The sequence below is a fragment of the Mus musculus genome, chromosome 5 (assembly GCF_000001635.26).
Source record: "Mus musculus strain C57BL/6J chromosome 5, GRCm38.p6 C57BL/6J".
Lineage (NCBI taxonomy): Eukaryota > Metazoa > Chordata > Mammalia > Rodentia > Muridae > Mus > Mus musculus.
The window spans coordinates 121473333-121491625 of NC_000071.6; the positions used below are offsets into that span (position 1 = coordinate 121473333).

The window sequence follows — 18293 nt, forward strand, 5'->3', positions numbered from 1 at the left end:
GACCACACTGAGGGTGTGGAAGTTCCAATTTAACCAAACAAATGAGCTCAGAGCCTCTCGCAGCCTAAGCGGCCAGCACAATGTCTTCCCTGGCTGGCAAGTCGAGCTCTGACTTGGGCCCCCTCCCGCTACTACAACACATAAAAGTCCAGTGCAGGAGGACGGGGAGCAGAGGGGCCCAGGTTACCCCACAAGCTTGCTGCCGACTTTGTGGGGAGCAGGTCCTTGGAGTGGGGTTATGGTCACCAATGGACTGGTTCTTGTCTAGTTCAGCTTAGTCTTCATCCTGGCTTTGGCCACGTTACAGCTTTGGAAGTCAGGGTACTAAGTCCTAGGCTTCCAGGTTTGGCTGTCGGTACCACCCCCTCAGCTCCCTCTGGGAGGAGACCTGCTTCTTCCCATGTCGTCCTCTGCACGGCCTGGGCCTGGTCGCTGCCTTGAATTCACTCTGAGTAGATAGCTACGCCTGTCACTCTGCCTCTTGCTCATTATCATGTCAAGTATCATTTTTCTTGTTGTTTGTTTGTTTTGTTTCTTTGAGACAGGTTTTCTCTGTGTAGCCCTGGCTGTCCTGGAACTCAGTTTGTAGCCTAGGCTGGCCTCACAGAGATCTACTTGCCTCTGCCTCTCAAGTGTTGGGATTAAAGGTGCTCCCCCACCCCCCCCACCACACACACAGTGAATTTCCTTTTATTAGCTCATACTTTCACCCTTTTTTTTTCCTTTGGTTTTTCTGAGACAGGGTTTTTCTATGTAGCCCTGGCTGTCCTGGAACTCACTCTGTAGACCAGACTGGCCTCGAACTCAAAATCGCCTGCCTCTGCCTCCCAAGTGCTGGGATTAAAGGCGTGCGCCACCATTCCCGGCCACCCTTTTAAAATAGTGGTTGGGTCATAGTTTAATGTTCAGGTTTGAGGTTGCCAGAGTAGAAATTCAAGTATTCGGATATAAGTAAATAGTAAATTTAGCATTATCATCATCATCATCCTGTCATTATTGTGAATACTTGCTTTTTAAATGATCGTTTTTGTTTGTTTCTTTGTTTGTTTGTTTTTTGGTTTTTCTGAGACAGGGTTTCTCTGTGTAGTCCTGGCTGTCTTGGAACTCACTCTAGACCAGACTGGCCTCAAACTCAGAAATCCGCTTGCCTCTCTGCCTTTGCCTCCCAAGTGCTGGGATTAAAGGCCTGTGCCGCCACTGCCCAGCTGTGGATGCTTTCTGTCTTCTCCTAGAGCAGCTCCATTACCAGTCTGTGAATGGCGCTCTTGGGCTAAGCAGCTTAAGCTTCAGGAATCATCAGGCTCTGCCTTGATTGTTTTCCTTCTGTGCCAGATGAATAGATGGACATAGGGTAGAAATTAGGTTGGTTCACCATTTGTTTGTGTAGCTCGATCATGTGACCGCTGTGCCCAAACCTGACTGAGATAATGGGAGTTGTTCAGGGAGCCCGGGGCTGTGAAGACAGGCTTGGTCCAGCTTGAGTGCCTGGGTCCACTTCACCGAGCTGGAACACAGGAAGTCAACACTGACTCAGACCCAGTCCTCCGTACGGGATCTTACTAGGAAGCCGAGTGCTCAGAGAACCCAGCTGTCAGGAATAATTCTGGTTTTGATTGATAGGATATTTGGGGTTTTCTAAGGGTTATTTCTTTTGTCAACTCAGCCAGTCAGTGAACAGGTCTTCTGGTGCCACAGTCAAGTCTGAGTGAGGCCTCTTCTCCTCCTGTAGCATCTCCTCTACTCCATGGTCTGAGCTGCTGAGGTGTCCTCATTAGACTATGTGCTTGTTTTAAATTGTCCCCTTGGTCAAGCCTGGGGTAGGAACAAATTCTGTGTCTCCTCCCCAAGACCCCAAGCACTGATGGGCTCTGCTCAGCTTCTCTTTGGCAGGAGCAGCTGAAACAAGAGCAGGGGGCAATGACAGCGTCACAGATGGGTGTTCTGAAGTGATGGGTTTCTAGTTCCTGAAAGAGCTAGCAAGCTAGTGTAGAGATGTCAGTTTGGGCTACAAATGGCGTGATGTTTGTGAGTTACAGTTAAAGTTTAGTATGTTCAGCCGCATAGTCCTGAACTGAAATTCCATCCAGCAATAAACAGGACAGCAATGCTGGGTGGTAGGTGGTGGCAAACACCTTCAATCTCAGCACTCAGGAAGCAGAGGCAGGTGGAGCTCTGAGTTTAAGGCCAGCCTGGTCTACAGAGTGAGTTCCAGGACAGCCAGGGCTACACAGAGAAACCCTGTCTCAAAAAAGAAAAGAAAAGAAACCTTGGTAGTGACAGGTAGACATGTACTTTTTAAACAAGCTAAAATACCCAAGTCATAATGCTCTCACTTAGCAGGAATGATGATTCATTCTTAGGGTGACAGTGAGGACCAAGCCAGGCACAATTGAAGAGTGCATACCCACAGTTAATGTGTACTATTAGATTTTTGGACCTGAAATAATGTTCACTTGCAAGTTTGATGTTTGCTTCACATGCTTAATGGTCTGTTACATTCTTCATGTCTGTCAATAGAGAGCATGCTGTGTTTGAAGTCTCCCATTAGATTTCAGGATCTTACCTGGTTACTATGTTCTCAGTGCCTGTCTGACCTCTCAGGCTTACCTCTCCTAACTGTAAGCCTAACATTTTACATGGTACTGTGCAGATCTCTGCAATCTGAGGGGCCATAGAGTGTGGTCCTTGAGAGTCAAGAAGGAAGTCAGATTCAACAAGACTCAGTAGCCAGTGTTGGTCCAGACTTCTACAGTCTGACCTTGGCAGGTTATTTTAGCCATATTTAAGCATGGCACAATTCTGGAAAAAAGTTTCCTAATAATTAACTCAACCCTGAGTGTGCAACAAGGCTTAAAGCATGTTTAAAAGATAAGTTCTTTGACTCAGAATGCTCAAGATAGATAAGGGTCTAGAGAGAATGGCTAGAGTCAGGAGTGGCCTTGGCCATACAGATAACATAGAAGTTACCCAGGCCATACCAGTAACATAAAGATGGGTTTTATTGACTAAGAAACAACACTCAGGATAAAGGTGTAAGGAGGAAGAGAGTCTGGGATAAACTTCTCTGTTGAGTGGTTAACATTCCCGGTTTCTCCAGTGCTTATGTGTGAGCATAGGAACTTTGTGCCCTCTGTGGTGAGGGGCTATTAGTATTATCATTTTATCATTGTTTTGTTTTGGTCTTTGAGAGAGAGAGTGTGTGTGTGTGTGTGTGTGTGTGTGTGCGCGCACACGTGTGTGGGTGCAAGCGCACGTGAGGGGGATCCTCCAATTATTTAAATATAAAGGTGGTACAAAACCCTTTTCAACATTGAAAGCATATGATAAATAATGAGATTATTGACATAATTGACAAAAGTTGAGAGTAAGTATATACTTAATTGGAGACTTCTTTGTGGGAACCTTGATATGTTTTACTAAGAATTAATTTTAGGTGCATTCATCTTATAAATAAGCTATGAAGAATATCAAGATTTGTTTATTTGACAGGATCCCATAGCCTCTCTAATGTGGAGCTTGCTTTGAAACCCAAGCTAGCCTCAAACAAGTGGCAGTCTTGCTACCTCAGCTTCCAAACACTAGGATTGCAGGTATGTGCCACCACATGACACCTCAGGGTTTTTCTTTTTAAATTCTGGTTGAATACCAAGATTGTGAGCCAGGCTTGGTGTCATGTCTGTAACCAGCATTTTGGAGGTAGAGGAATGAGCAGTTACAGGTCATGCTTACCTGCATAGTGAGCTCAAGGCCTGCCTAGGAGACAGGAGATCCTGCCTCAAAACCAGAACCAACAAAACATAAAGAAAATCAAGACTCTGAAATTTGCCATTTGGATATACTTTAACGAGTGTAGGGAAATGTGGGTAGGTAGCTCATTTCTCCTCGCCTTGGTTTAGGTTATTAATGTAACGGTAGAAGTAGCTTCCGATGCTTGATGGACCTCTCAGAAGCTCTTTGACAATCTTTACTTTTGAGCTGGCGAAGTGGCTCAGTGGTTTAGAGCACTGGCTGCTCTTCCAGAGGACCTGGATTCAGTTCCCAGCAGCCACATGGCAGCTCACAACTGTCTGTAACTCCAGTTCCAGGGGATCTGACGCCCTCACATGGACACACATGCAGCAATACACGGATGCACATTAAATAAATACATAAATCTTTAAAAAAAGAGAAACCTTTGCTTCTCTTATGAAATCGGGACGAGATGTTAGTGTGCACTCTCCTGAAAGGCCTGAAGTCCAAATGCAGTTACTGTGAAAGGCTCTCCTGCCTGCCTTCCTCGCGTGATGGAAATTAAATCGCTGTTTGCCTGATGGAATTCTGAAGACTAAGGGTGATGGGTTTGATGAGTCGACTCATGTAAAAGACAAAGCAGGGCAATAGATGTGCTCATTCTCTTTGATAATGAAGAGTGTGAACATTAACTATAATAATCCACACTTCTGACACCATCTTTCAGGCTGATTACCGATTTTTAAGTAGGAAACCTTAAAGGAAGGTTTAGTGTGTCTGTCTGGTTCAGGAATCTGTTTCATGATATCCTGACTCCCTCTACTGGCCCTGAGTGGAATTACCTATTGGGTTTTGTTTGTTTTTTAATATAGGAGCTCACCCTAATACAGGTTGCAACAGAACTCAGTATGTATCCCAAGCAGGTTTTTTTTTTTTTTTGTTGTTTGTTTGTTTGTTTGTTTTTTCACTCAGCGATCCTCCAGCCTCAACCTCTCAAGTGCTGTGATTACAGACATAAACCACCTTCCTGGCTTGCTGCTTTTTCCTTCCCTTCTCTTCATCTTCCCTCCTTTGGATGTATGTCCATGAGGGAGTGTTCATGTGTGTGATGTGTGAGTGTGCATGTGTGTGATGTGTGAGTGTGCATGTGTGTGATGTGAGTGTGTTTGTACCTGAGATTTGAAATCAGGTCGTCTGCTTGCAGGGCACCCGCCCTTACCCACCGAGTCATCTTCTAACTCTCTTGGAATTCTTAGATTGGGTTTCATTCATGTAGCCCAGCTGGCCTGGAATTTGTACTATGTAGCCATGCAGGAGGAACCTGATGTAATAAAATTGATTTGGTGCTATAAAGGATTCACTAAACAATTGCTGAGGAATATTAGGCCACAGTAAGTAGAATCTGGCTCAGGCGGCCCTGCCTGTGCTGTGTCTGGAGATGAGTATAAACCCCGGCTTGTTAGAGAAAACTGAACCACACTGAAATTCATGGTTGCTGAGGAAGCCTGTTAATGTTTGGTTACCAAGATTGACCTCTGATTAGGTACCAGTTCCAAAACAAGAGGAGATAACCTTAATTTACAACCAGCCATTCGGCCCCTCCCCATATCAAAGAACTTATCTCCAATAGGAAGCTCAAGGGGTCAGCTCGAGGTCTCTGCTGTCAGTAAGTCTCTGGGGAACCCTGCGTAATGCGGTGCTCGCCTTTAGTCCCAGCACTCAGGAGGCAGAGGCAGGCAGATTTCTGAGTTCAAGGCCAGCCAGGTCTACAGAGTGAGTTCCAGGACAACCAGAGCTACACAGAGAAATCCTGTCTCGAAAAAACCAAAAACCAAAACAAAACAAAAAAAAAACAGTGCTGGTGTCCTTAAGTGATGCTGGCACTATCCTTGTTGTTTATCCTCAGTCTGCCTAAGAGGCCAGTCTTACAGTCTGCCATCTTTGTTTAAGTTGTTTAGAGTGTAACCTGTGGCCAGGACCTGGGAGAGGCTTAAAGATGGCAGTTTAGGTGGAATTATAGGCCTCAGGCCTGTATAGGATGGCAGTTTCCTCTCTAAAGTTGCTCCTCTTGTCTGCATTTGTCAGAACTAGTCATGTGCTATTACTAAAGGGGTTTCTCTTCATCAACCTCTAAGTTTGTTTAGGGATTTCTTTCTGGGAAAGTGTATTAATTCCGTAATAGCCAAGGATAGCCTTGAACTCACGACCATGCTCTCTCTGCTTCCAAAGCACTGGGATCACTGGCCACCACATGTTGAAAGTGCGATGCGTGCACTGTCACAGTAAGTTAGCTTAGGAGAACCTTTATACTGAGCTTATTAATTTACTTTGGGGGTACATTTTTACCTTTATTTCTGTGGGTTTGAAACCCCAAAATAACCTCGCCCTCCTGCAGTATAGCCCCATGTTCATCCTTCCTTTAGTTGTCATCAACTCCCCTTTCCTTCTGCAGTGTAGACCCCAAAATGTACATCTCCCCAATCAATTTAGACACTGTGATTCTCCTTAGACCCTGTGAGGGTCATCCCATCACTCTCCAGAGTGCACTGGCAGGCAGATGCTTCCCTGACTGTCTCCCTGGCAACCGCTATTTCAGTCCACACTCTGGCCCTGTGAGACCTATCTGTAGTAATGGACCTTCTGGGTTATTTCAGTTCTTTTTCCTAGATGGGTAAAATTCTGTTTCCCAGAGATACTTATGCTAATTACACTAATTGTGTCTTTTTCTCTCTCTCTCTCTTTGTGTGTGTGTGTGTGTGTGTGTGTGTGTGTGTGTGTGTGTGGTGTGTAAGTCCCAAGGATTGCCAAGCTTGGTAGCAATTGGGTCTACCTATGTCTCTATCTCTCTGGCCTCTGTAGGTACTGGGGATCTAAACTTCCCTCATGTTGGTGTGGTAAACATTTTATCCAGTCAGATGTCTCCCCACTCCAGGTTTTGCTTATATGAGAGTGAAGTGTAAATCCTGTTACCTTACCTGTAACACGAACTCATCCCCTACATGGTGTCATTCGGATTCTCTGCTATCCTATGAATTAGCTCTTTTGTTCTTTTTTGTTTTTGTTTTTGCTTTTTTGTTTTTTTTTGAGTCAGGGTTTCTCTGTATAGCCTCGACTGTCCTGGAACTCACTTTGTAGACCAGGCTGGCCTCGAACTCAGAAATCGGCCTGCCTCTGCCTCCTGAGTGCTGGGATTAAAGGTGTGCGCCACCATGCCTGGCTTTCTTTTGTTCTTTTTAAAGATACATTTTATTTGTATTTAAAGATACATTTATTTTAGGCATGTATGTGTGTGCATGCACGTGCATGCGCGCGTGCGCGCGCGCGCACACACACACACACACACACACACACACACACACACACACACACACGAGGCTGCCATTACAGTCAGGAAGAGGGTATCAGATCACCTAGAGCTGGAGTTACAGACAATAGTGTGCTGCCTGATATGGGTGATGGTAACTGAAGTCCCCTGCAAAAGTGGCTTTTTAACTAAGCCATCTCTCCAGTTCCCATGAGTTCTTTTTTTTTTTTCCTAAATGTTCATGTGCCCATTGAGCAATGACAGGGATGGCTGGGGAGAGAGGCTGACTGTCCACAGAACGGGTCATCTTATCCACTTGATTATTGAACTCCTCCTCGGCTGAAGTCACCTTTTGGTGAGCATTTACATGGGACACAAATATCTTCACATCCTTTGCCCATTTGGAGAGATCTATCCACATACTTCTTCCCCAGATGTCTTTCTCACCAATTTTCCAATTGTGATCTTTCCAAGTCCCTGACCATCCAGCCAATCCATTGGCTACAGCCCATGAGTCAGTGAATAATCGTACATCTGGCCATTTCTTCTTGCAAACAAACTGTAATACCATGTGTACTGCCCGAAGTTCTGCCCACTGTGAAAGACACTTCACCTGTGTCTTTCAAGGTTGTCCCAGAAAGGGGTTGTAATGCTGCAGCTGTCCACTTCTGGGTGGTGCCTGCATAACGTGCAGAGCCATCAGTAAACCAGGCTCTAGTCTTCTCCTCTTCGGTCAGTTGATCATAGGGAACACCCCATGAGGCTATAGGCGCATGCTTGGCAGCAGATGGCATTGTAACAGGAGTAGAAACCATAGGCATTTGAGCAACTTCTTCATGTAACTTGCTTGTGCCTTCAGGACCTGCTCTGGCCCGATCACGTATATACCACTTCCATTTGATAATAGACTGCTTCGACATTAGACATTTATTCGAGTACTTTACCTATCTAAGCTTACATGCCATGGTGTGTGTGTATGTGTGGAGGTAAGAAGACAACTTGCAAGAATCATTCTTCCACTTTATAAAACCAAATTTCAGCTCTGATACAAGGGTTGCAGTGAATGCCTTTCCCTGCTGAGTCGTTGCTCTAGTGCCTGATATTTTAAAAGATATCTTTAAAAATCACTGCTAGGGATCACTCGACAGATTACTTGCTTTGCATAGACGAAGCCCTGAGTTCAGTCCTGGCACTCCAGAAACTTGGAGTGGTACAAGCTTGGGAGGTGAGGCAGGAGGATCTGTGTGAACTCAAGAGGCTAGCCTGGTCTACAGAGTGAGCTCTAGAACAGCCTTGGAAAATTTCAGGGTTACGGCTCTTCTAGAAAGCAGCTCTCTAAGATGATAGGCCATGAAACACCTAGTACGCATGCGCTTTATTTGGGGTGAATCAAGGGCCGTGTGTGTGTGTGTGTGTGTGTGTGTGTGTGTGTGTGTGTGTGTGTGTGTGAGAGAGAGAGAGAGAGAGAGAGAGAGAGAGAGGACCTTAGTGGGAAGGGGTTCTTCTTAGGGACACATTTCATTAGCTGAGGCCTAAGGTTCTGGGGATGCCTCATTTGCATGGAGAGGCATTCCAGGGAGTTGACCCTGTGATGTTGCCAAGGACTATGTGACATTCCTCAGGTAGAAGATTGGGGTTAGGCTCCCCAGATCAGATGGAGCAGGGGAAGCCCTGCTAAGGGAAGGGAGTCCTCCGTTTTGCACCAAACTCAGGAAAGCTGTCTAGACATGGTAGATTACAGCCTTAGCAGTGAGGTGCAACACAGGAAAACAGCAACAGTAAACAAATGGAAAATCACAGTAGAAAAGGATTCCTGAACATGGAATGGTGGGTGGGTGGGTGTGGTTCTGAACAGTCCGAGAGGTGAGGTGAGGCTGAGTGGTGTGGGGATGCGGAGCTCACCTGAGATTAACAGATGAAGGAAGCTGGAATGGGACACTGACGACGGTCATGTGACTTTCACCTAGATTTTCTACCTTGCCTCACTCCTCTACACCGTCAGCTACATCTGGTGTCTGTACTCGGAGCTGAGGAGGAAGAGCGGCCAGAGTGAGAGGAGCACGGTTGCCCAGGTAAAGCATCTGTGGTGCCTGGAGCTAAGGGGAGCTGCTCCCAGGTGCTCAGTGAGTGAGCACGGGGTGAGTGTGGAAGCTGACGACATGTGCTACCGCACCTGACTCCCACCGAAGGTTTCCGTGTAGGCACGCTGCTGATGCTACTGCCATTCCTGCTGAGCTAGAGTCAGTAAGGGGAATCTTTGGCTCTATGTCAGCCATCGGTGTTACTCATACAGGTCAGGAAGAAGACTCGGCGGGTGCTGTATCTGCTGACTCGGGTGTCAGGGTGACAGATGTCAAAGGAGCATGTTCTGCTCTGCTGTGCGTTTTCAGTACGTGTATGAGTGACAGCTGTTGGTTTACAGAAAGGCAGAGGGATGCTTCTATGGTAGTCAGAAGCCAGAGAGCACGTGTCACTGTCCAGTATTACAGGAAGAGAGAAGACCAAGCCCACAGTGTGCTCTTTAGTGTGTGTGCTTCACACAGCATGCAGTCCAGCTGTTCTGAGTGTGTGTGTGCTTCACACAGCACGCAGTCCAGCTGTTCTGAGTGTGTGTGTGCTTCACACAGCACGCAGTCCAGCTGTTCTGAGTGTGTGTGTGCTTCACACAGCACGCAGTCCAGCTGTTCTGAGTGTGTGTGTGCTTCACACAGCATGCAGTCCAGCTGTTCTGAGTGTGTGTGTGCTTCACACAGCATGCAGTCCAGCTGTTCTGAGTGTGTGTGTGTGCTTCACACAGCATGCAGTCCAGCTGTTCTGAGTGTGTGTGTGTGCTTCACACAGCATGCAGTCCAGCTGTTCTGAGTGTGACGATCCACTTCTTGGTAAACTTGTTGAGTTGTAGTCGTCATACCCACTTCAGGATATGTCCTTCCCCAATGAAATCTTTCGTGATATTTACCATTAAGTCCTTTATATCCTCTGCTCTAGGCAGTCAAATGAATGTCCCTTTCTACAGACCTGCTTCAGGACCCTTCATGTAACAGTAATATTGTCTGTATGTGCCGTGTGCATGCAAATGTCTGTTTGTTATCTTTTAGCATGGTGCTTTTATTTTTTTTTTTTATGATAGAGAGGAACGTTTTTCTGTAGGTATGAGAGAGAGTACAACCAGAGGGATCTGGAAGAGTCCAGAAAAGGGGGAGAAAGCAGTGGATTAAACATGGCCAGAAGAATGGACAGGGCATGGGGGTGGTGCTGTGCAGGAGAGGGAGAGGGAGGAGGGGGGCAAAGAACAAAGAGCAGCACAGCGCTTCGTATATCATATATCATATATGTAAATATACACACACACACTCTTCATTCTTTTTACTTCATTCTTTATATTCACTATATAGTACATTACTCATTACATGAGTTTCTTATTTTTTTTTACTCTAGTTTTTTTTTTTTTTTTTTTTTTTTTTTTTGAGACAGCATCTCATGTAGGTGTGGCTGGCTTCAAATGGGCTGCAGCTGGTTTTCAGCTGCTGACCCTTCTGGTTGTACCTCCCAGGTTCTGGGATTCATAAGTGGTTCCCAAACTAGGCAGCAGCTTATCTCTGATGCTTTGAGACTGTCGCTGATGACAGGTGACATATTTGTCATTTCTCAGTTTTCATTTTTACATTTTATCTTAACTTTTTTTGTTGTTTTTGGCTTTTGGTTTTTGGTTTTTTGAGACAGGGTTTCTCTGTATGGCTCTGGCTGTCCTGGAACTCACTTTGTAGACCAGGCTTGCCTCGAACTCAGAAGTCTGCCTCCCAAGTTCTGGGATTAAAGGCATGTGCCACCACTGCCCAGCTTATCTTTATATTTTTAAATCTTTTGTTTGTTTTGTTTTTGGAGACTCTCTGTGTAACTCTGACTTCCCTGGCACTCACTGTGTACAGTGAGTTGGGCCTCAACCTCAACCTCACAGAGACCTGGTTGCCTCTGCCTCCTGAGTGTCAGGGTTAAAGGGGTATACCACCACATTTAATTTAATCTTATTGTTGTTGTTTTGTTTTTGATACAGGGTTCCATGTAGCCCAGGCTGATCCCAAATTCACTAGATAGTCAAGGAACTTCTAATCTTCTTGCCTCTGCTTCCTGAGTACTAGGATTGTAGGTGTGTACTACTAAACCCCATTCATGTGAGGCTGGAATTGGCCCCAGGGCTTCTAGAATGCTAGGCAACCGATTTCCCAACAAAACACAGGCCCCATTTAACCATAGACACCTTACTAAATATTCTAATCTCATATCTGAAAAATGCATTATTTTATGGGGTTTTTAAGAATAAACTTTTAGCCGAGCAGTGGTGGCACATGCGTTTAATCCCAGCACTTGGGAGGCAGAGGCAGGCAAATTTCTGAGTTCGAGGCCAGCCTGGTCTACAAAGTGAGTTCCAGGACAGCCAGGGCTACACAGAGAAACCCAGTCTCGAAAAAAACCAAAAAACCAAAAACAAACAAACAAAAAAACCCAGTAAACTTTTGTTAAGAGCATGATTAAACAATCTAGAAAGCCGCTTTACCCTTTCCCTAGAACCTGCATATCACTTCTCCAACATAGGAAAGTATCCCAGCGAACACGTGAAACAGCTCAGTAAATATTTGCTGTGTGATTAAGTGGGAGGATGTGTGGTTGAAGAGCATTGGTGTTAGTGATGAGCTCAGAGCCATCAGTAATGCATCCGTGTTGCATTAAGGGTAGAAGGGAACACAGTTCTCTTTGCAGTCATTTAAATGGGGGGGGGGAGCTCCAGATCCAAAATCTCTACTGCATTCTCCCTATGTCTTCTGTCCTCTGTCTGTTGTTATGAGTCTGAATCTGTCCCTGTTTCTGTCTGTCCCGCACATAGGGCTTTGCTCTGTTTTTGTTGAACAGCACAGAAAGCATCATGGGGAGAGAAACAGGTACTTTACAGAATCTTTGACAGAGCTTTACAAGGGATGAAGTCACTGTCTTCAAGTGACCAGATAGCAAACATCATTGTGTGTTAACTAACTCCCAAATGGTGAGTTCACACATATGGTGAATGCTACTTCTAAAAGGTCGCTTTCAACTTCTACTTATTCTGCTTTCAGCAACTACTGCACGTGCATTGTTCTGGGTCACTCATCTGTTCTATAGCCTTGGGGACATCATCTCTCATAGTGTGTTTGTTTGAAAGGCTTTTGCTACATACCCCATGCTGGCTCACAACTCACTATGTAGGCAAGGCAATCAGGCCTCACATTTTTATCTTAAAGCTAAGTATTAATCTGTAAAATCCTTAGTGTGGTGCCGCCTTCCAGCACCAAGGTGCTGTGCTCTGTGGAAATGTCATCTAACCGGCTGAAGAAAGTCATATAAACGTGTGTACTGTCAAGGAAGGGTAGGAAGAAAGAATGCTCTCTCTCTCTAGTCCCCTCTTCTCTCTCAAAGAGCAAGTGAAAAAAAAATCACTGAAATTTTAACTTGAAAAATGCTCATAAGTGACATCCTAAACAAAGTATTATAGCCTATAGAGCCAGTCAATGACATTTCTTAGAATAACAAAAACAATTTTTTTGTTTTTTGGTTTTTGGTTTTTCGAGACAGGGTTTCTCTGTATAGTCTTGGCTGTCCTGGAACTCACTTTGTAGACCAGGCTGGCCTCTAACTCAGAAATCTGCCTGTCTCTGCCTCCCAAGTGCTGGGATTAAAGGCGTGCGGCACCACTGCCCGGCAACAAAAACAATTTTTGAGGCAGGTTTTTAACCTTCCAATTGTTGGCCTGGAACTCTCTGTGTACACTAGGCTGGCCTTGAAGTCAAAGAGATCTGCTGCCTCTGCCCTACAAGAGTGTGGCACCACAACTGGTGGCAAGCAGTTTTTCCATCAGCAGCTACCGCGAGTGACCACTGAGCACTTCTAATGTGGCTGCCCAGTGAAGGAACTGAATGGGGACCTCAGGCTTTGAGGCAGAATCTCTTTCCAGAGCCCTGGCTGGGGCAGGACTTGAACTTGCTCTGAAGTTTAGAGTGACCTTTAACTCGCCTCTGCCTTTCCCGTTCTGGACTTGGAGGCATATGCCATCATGCCTAGCATGACTTGACTTTTTCGTTTTACTCAGTGTTAGTTTTCATGTAAATCGCTACGTGTAGTTGGTGGTTGCCTATACAACCTACAACTCCACTCCACTGCCATTTTCTTTTGCTTGCTCTAGTGTTCCACAGGCACAGGCATTCTGTAACTTAAGCTTGCATGGTCTCTGCAGTTAGGAAGGACCTGTGGCTACCTACACCTTCACATGCTTGTCTGTGTAACACTGGAGTGAAAGCGCTGGAAGGGCTGGGCGTCTGCTTCCTTCCGTCTGCCTAAAAGCCCAGCAGCTCCCAGGGCTTCCTTCATTCCTTCCCTCAGAGCAATGGGGCTCAGCTGGTCGAGGGTGAAGGCTATGAACGTTTCCATTGTAATAGTGAGTTCATAGCAGTCATGCTGCTGTAAGTTGTTAAGTATCTGATGCAAATGGGAAGTATTCCTTTGTCTGCCTATTTGGGAGTGCTATGGATTTGAACCCAAGACTTTTCTACAACAAGTACATATTCCACCACACTATGTAACCCAACAAATTGTGTGTGTGTTGTATGTGTAGTGTGTGTGTGCCTGTGCTTCAGTGTAGCACTCAGAGGTCAGCACCTGCCACTTTCCTCAGTTGCTTGCCACCTTTTTGCTCTTTGTTTTTTGAGACATTGTTTCTCATTGAACCTGATTCTTGCCATCTGTGCTGGTTGGTTAGCCCTCCAGGATCTGTCTGCCTTCCCCTGCCCTCTCCACAGTGCTGGGGCTTCTGGCATGTGCTCTTGTGCCTGGTGTCTTGCCTGGTGCTAGGGCTCTGAACCCAAGTTCCTGTGCTTGCTCAGTGAGTGCTTTATCTATGGAGCTATCTCCTAGGTCTGCAGATTTTAAATGTTCTGATCTCTAAAATGCACTGATTTCTATCCAAGGGCCCCTTCGACTTCATCATGCCAACATTGGCCTGGTAATACTTAGTACTGGCTGATTTATGCATAGCTTCATTCTTCTATACCTTTCTGGGTGTAAAAGAAAAAAGCAACCCTCTGATTTCGTGCATGCATTTATTTTTTAGAGAATCTGATTCAGCACTCAGACCCTTGGTTAAATTACTTTCTGTTGGTGGTGGGTGGTTGGTTGTTTTTAGCATAGCAGTATAGATAAAGCACTGTCATCTCCAGGGTGAACAGATTCTATAAAGACCATGTTACAGAAGCAGCAAGGCTGCTGGAGATGTGTGTCTGTGTGCTGGTGAGTGATCATCTGCCATCGCTCTAAGGACTTTGGCACGGTCCTAACATTTTTCAATCTACTCTTTTCACAGGTGACAGATTATGTTTGCCAAGGTGGTCACATATTGTTCCTTTTGTCAAGGTAAGGTTGTTGTTCTTCCTAGTAAGGTGTCAAAGGAACAAATGGCCTGTCATTGCCACTGTCACTCCCGTGTCTTTACAGAGCACTGCATGATAGGAAGCAACAAACACATGAGCAAGGAATCCTTTCTTCCTTCCCTGGTTGGATATTAGCTCCAACGCTGTAACACCAGTCCTGTGCGGCTTTGAACCAACCTCTCCTTTGCATTTCTGTGTGTGTACAGGTGTTTGTGCATGTGGGTGTACACTTGTGTGCACGCCTGCAAGCATATGATGGCAAAACTTGGTGTCAGCTCTTTCCTTCCCCAATCTCTAGCTTATGCATTGAGGCAGTCTCTCACTGAACCCAGATCTCAGCATACCTGCTAACTGGACCAGGTGCAGTATGCTGGGGAGTCACATCTGTCTCCAGTGCCAGGATAACAGGCAGGCCTCACTATCTACCAGCTTTTTAAGTGAGTTCTGGGTAACCCGCTGTACCCCACTGTCCCCCACCACAGTCCCCAAGCTTATGTGGCAAATACTTTACTCTGTGAACCCAAATCTCAAGCTATGACCTTGTGTGGGAATCCTCCTCCAGAAAGAATCTAGATTTCACGAAAAGTAGTGGTCACATCAGTTCTAGACTTTATAACTTTTGCCCCAAATCCCTTCTAGGGCAATGGCTGTATGTAAGTGGATCCACAGCTGTCTGCTTAACGAGTGGGCACACAGAGAGGCAAAGGAGGGACCTGGCACTGCAGGGAAGGAGGCCGGACACACTTGTTCCAGAGTTTTCTTTCACTTAGTTTTTCTCAAGTAAATTTTGTTTTGTTTTGCTTTTTTGAGACAAAGGCTTGCTATGTATGCAGTTCAGGCTGGCCTCAAATACAAGATCCTCCTGTCTCAGCTTCCTTCATGCTAAGATTACAGGTTTTCTTTCTTCCTACTTAGACTATGTGTGTGTTTGCATGTGTCCATTAGTGCATGTGAAGAGTGTGTGGAAGCCACAGGCGTTGAGTGTCTTCCTCTGTCCCCCTGCACCTTGTTATTTTGAGACAGTATCTCTCACTGAAGCTGGAGTGTACCAGTTGGCGAAACCACCTAGCCAGTGAGTTCTGAGGACCCATCGGCCTGGCCCCAGGGGCACAGATGTACAACTGTGCTCTGCCTTTTCATGGGGGTCTGACTCGGTGTTTATGCCTGCATAGCTAGCAACCCTTACCGAGAGTGCCAACTCCACTGCCCACCTTGAGGTCCTTTAGATTTTTATCTGATTATAATTCCAAAGAGTCTCAAAACTTCTACATAAAATCAATTTCCCACCTCAGTTCTCCAGGGAATAGAAAACGAGGATGGCTGTGGTATTCAGTGTTTTTCTTCACATATGTTGGGGGCTGGTGAAGGAATGTGGTTGGGGGAAGGGCATGAAAATTCTGGATTATTGCACAATAAATGATCTCCTTCCAGCCTGATACCTCCGCTGCTGATGACGCCTGTGTTCCTTTTGGGCAATGTCAATGAATGTTTCCACAACTTCAGTGAGAGCCACAGGTAAGGAAGGACCACCTCTCTGATTTTTATTTGTTCTTTTCTATAGCAGTATAAAAGCGGTAGGTTCTAGCCAAGGAGTTTGTTTACTTGTGGAGGTAGGTCCACTGGTAGAATGCTTGCTCAGCTTACACAAAGCCTTGGGTTGGATCCCAGCACTGCAAAAAAATGTGTGTGGAAGTACACACCTTTAACCTCAGCATATAGGATATAGAGACAGAAGGTCAGAAGTTCAAGGTCATCCTGAACTACTTAGTTTGAAGCAAATCTGGGCTATATCAGACCCTCTCTCCAAAAAAAGCTAGGCTTTTGTTTGTTTGTTTTCTTGACAGGTTTTCTTTGTGCAGGTCTAACTAGAACTCGTTCTGTAGACCAGTCTGGCCTCAAATTAGAGATCCACCTGCCCTGCCTCCCAAGTGCTGGGGCTAAAGACTTGCACCTCCATAATCACCTATCTAAAACTGCTTGTTTTGAAAGTGAATTATAGGGGCTGGCAAGATGGCTCAGTGGTTAAGAGCACCGACTGCTCTTCCAAAGGTCCTGAGTTCAAATCCCAGCAACCACATGGTGGCTCACAACCATCCATAACGAAATCTGATGCCCTCTTCTGGAGTGTCTGAGGACAGCTACAGTGTACTTACATAAAATAAATAAATTTTAAAAAAATATTTAAAAAAAAGAAAGAAAATGAATTATAGTCATAACAAGATGCAGTCAGGCTGAAGAGACACAAGGAAACATACAATATAACATGACTTCAAGATAGTCATCTGTGGGAAGGAACAAGATGCTATAGTTGCAAGTACTGGGATCTGGGAATCGCCATACAAACCACATGAACTCCAATCTCAGTTAAGCAAGAATAATTTATTGAACACATCATTATACTGGACATCCAGGACTACAGTAAGGAAAAACCTAACTGTAGCACCAGTCTGTCCTCAGGGAAGGCTCTTTATAGGAAAAACAAGGTTCAAACCTTTGAAGGCAAGCAATGAAGTGGTGTAACAGTTCTGGCCAATGAGACAAAGTATTATCTCTAAGGTAATTGGTCCTGAGTGAAGTAAGAAGGGTGGTGGGGGCTGGAGAGATGGCTCAGTGGTTAAGAGCATTGGCTGCTCCTCCAGAGGTCCTGAGTTCAATCTCAGCGACCACGTGGTGGCTCACAACCATCTGTAATGAGATCTGATGCCTTCTTCTGGCCTACAGGCATACATGCAGGCATATATGCTGTATACATAATAAACAAACAAACAAACAAATGGGTGAGGGACAGGTGGTGAGCAGGGAATTTTAGAACATTGAGATAACAGAGTACAAGTGATCCAGCCATAACTTTTTGGCTTATTAATAGCATTCTTTAATGTCAGCTATGGATAATTGCTTCTGGGAAGTGGAGTCTGAGAACCTGAACCTAATTACTCTTTATGAGCAAAATGGAGACTGAATACAAAATGACTGCAGTGATGTTAAAAGGGCAGGCCTCAACCACAGCAAGAGCCCGGAACGTGAGAAGCATAGTCAGTCACTGTGCTGGCCGAGGGAGCCTCAGCTGAGGAACTGCTTCCGTAAGTTAGGGCTGCAGGTGAGCCCTTAGGACATTTTCTTCACTAGTGGTTGATGTTTGCGGCCTCATTCAGTGGTGGAGCAAGGTGTGGAAGAGTCAGATGGCTATGGCTGTGGTGGTTCATCCCGAGGTGACTCTTGTGCTTTCTAGTACCGTCCTGTCTGCTGGTTCTCTTCCCAGGTGTATCCTAATGCACTCACCGCCATCAGCCACGCCTGAGCCCCTGCCTTCCACCAATACATCTGTCTGCAGCACACTCTATTTTTATGGTGTCACCATTTTCCTGGCCAGCTTTTTCTTCAGCTTCCTCACCATCATGGTAATGTACCATCCTGTCTGTGGTCAGGGAAAGCAAAGACTGGGAGAGACAGGCTGGAATGATGCAAGAGACATTGCCTATGGTCCCAGCACTAAGGAAGGGGCTGTGAGATTGTAGCTCAGTTGGTAGAACTGAGTGCCTGAGAGCATAGGAGGTTGAGGCAGGGGATCAGAAATTCAAGGTCCCCAGCACTTGGGAGGCAGAGGCAGGCCGATTTCTGAGATCGAAGCCAACCTGGTCTACTGCATGAGTTCCAGGACAGCCAAGGCTATACAGAGAAACCCTGTCTTGAAAAAAAACCAAACCAAACCAAACCCAAACAAACAAACAAACAAACAAACAAAAAAGAAAAAGAAAAAGAAAGAAAGAAAGAAATTCAAGGTAAAAAAAAAAAATAGAAAGAAATCCAAG

At 45.5% G+C, this 18293-nt stretch overlaps 1 protein-coding gene across 9 annotated transcripts in view; it reads left to right on the forward strand.

The window, feature by feature from the left end:
* Tmem116 (transmembrane protein 116) overlaps positions 1-18293 on the forward strand; it is a 65609-nt gene that overhangs the window by 20753 nt on the left and 26563 nt on the right. For 7 of the 9 annotated variants that reach the window (XR_001784756.1, XR_001784755.1, XM_030254899.1 and 4 more), the window contains 4 exons: positions 9001-9105; positions 14418-14467; positions 15916-15999; positions 17744-17882. Coding sequence is in view for 7 of the 9 variants with exons in the window: in XM_017321173.2 (XP_017176662.1) it covers positions 9001-9105; positions 14418-14467; positions 15916-15999; positions 17744-17882 (378 nt within the window). In the remaining 2 variants the exon portion in view is untranslated. Of the gene's footprint in view, positions 1-3517; positions 3591-9000; positions 9106-14417; positions 14468-15915; positions 16000-17743; positions 17883-18293 lie in introns of those variants that run through there. The other 2 variants (XM_017321174.2, NM_001161626.1) reach the window with 2 other exon arrangements.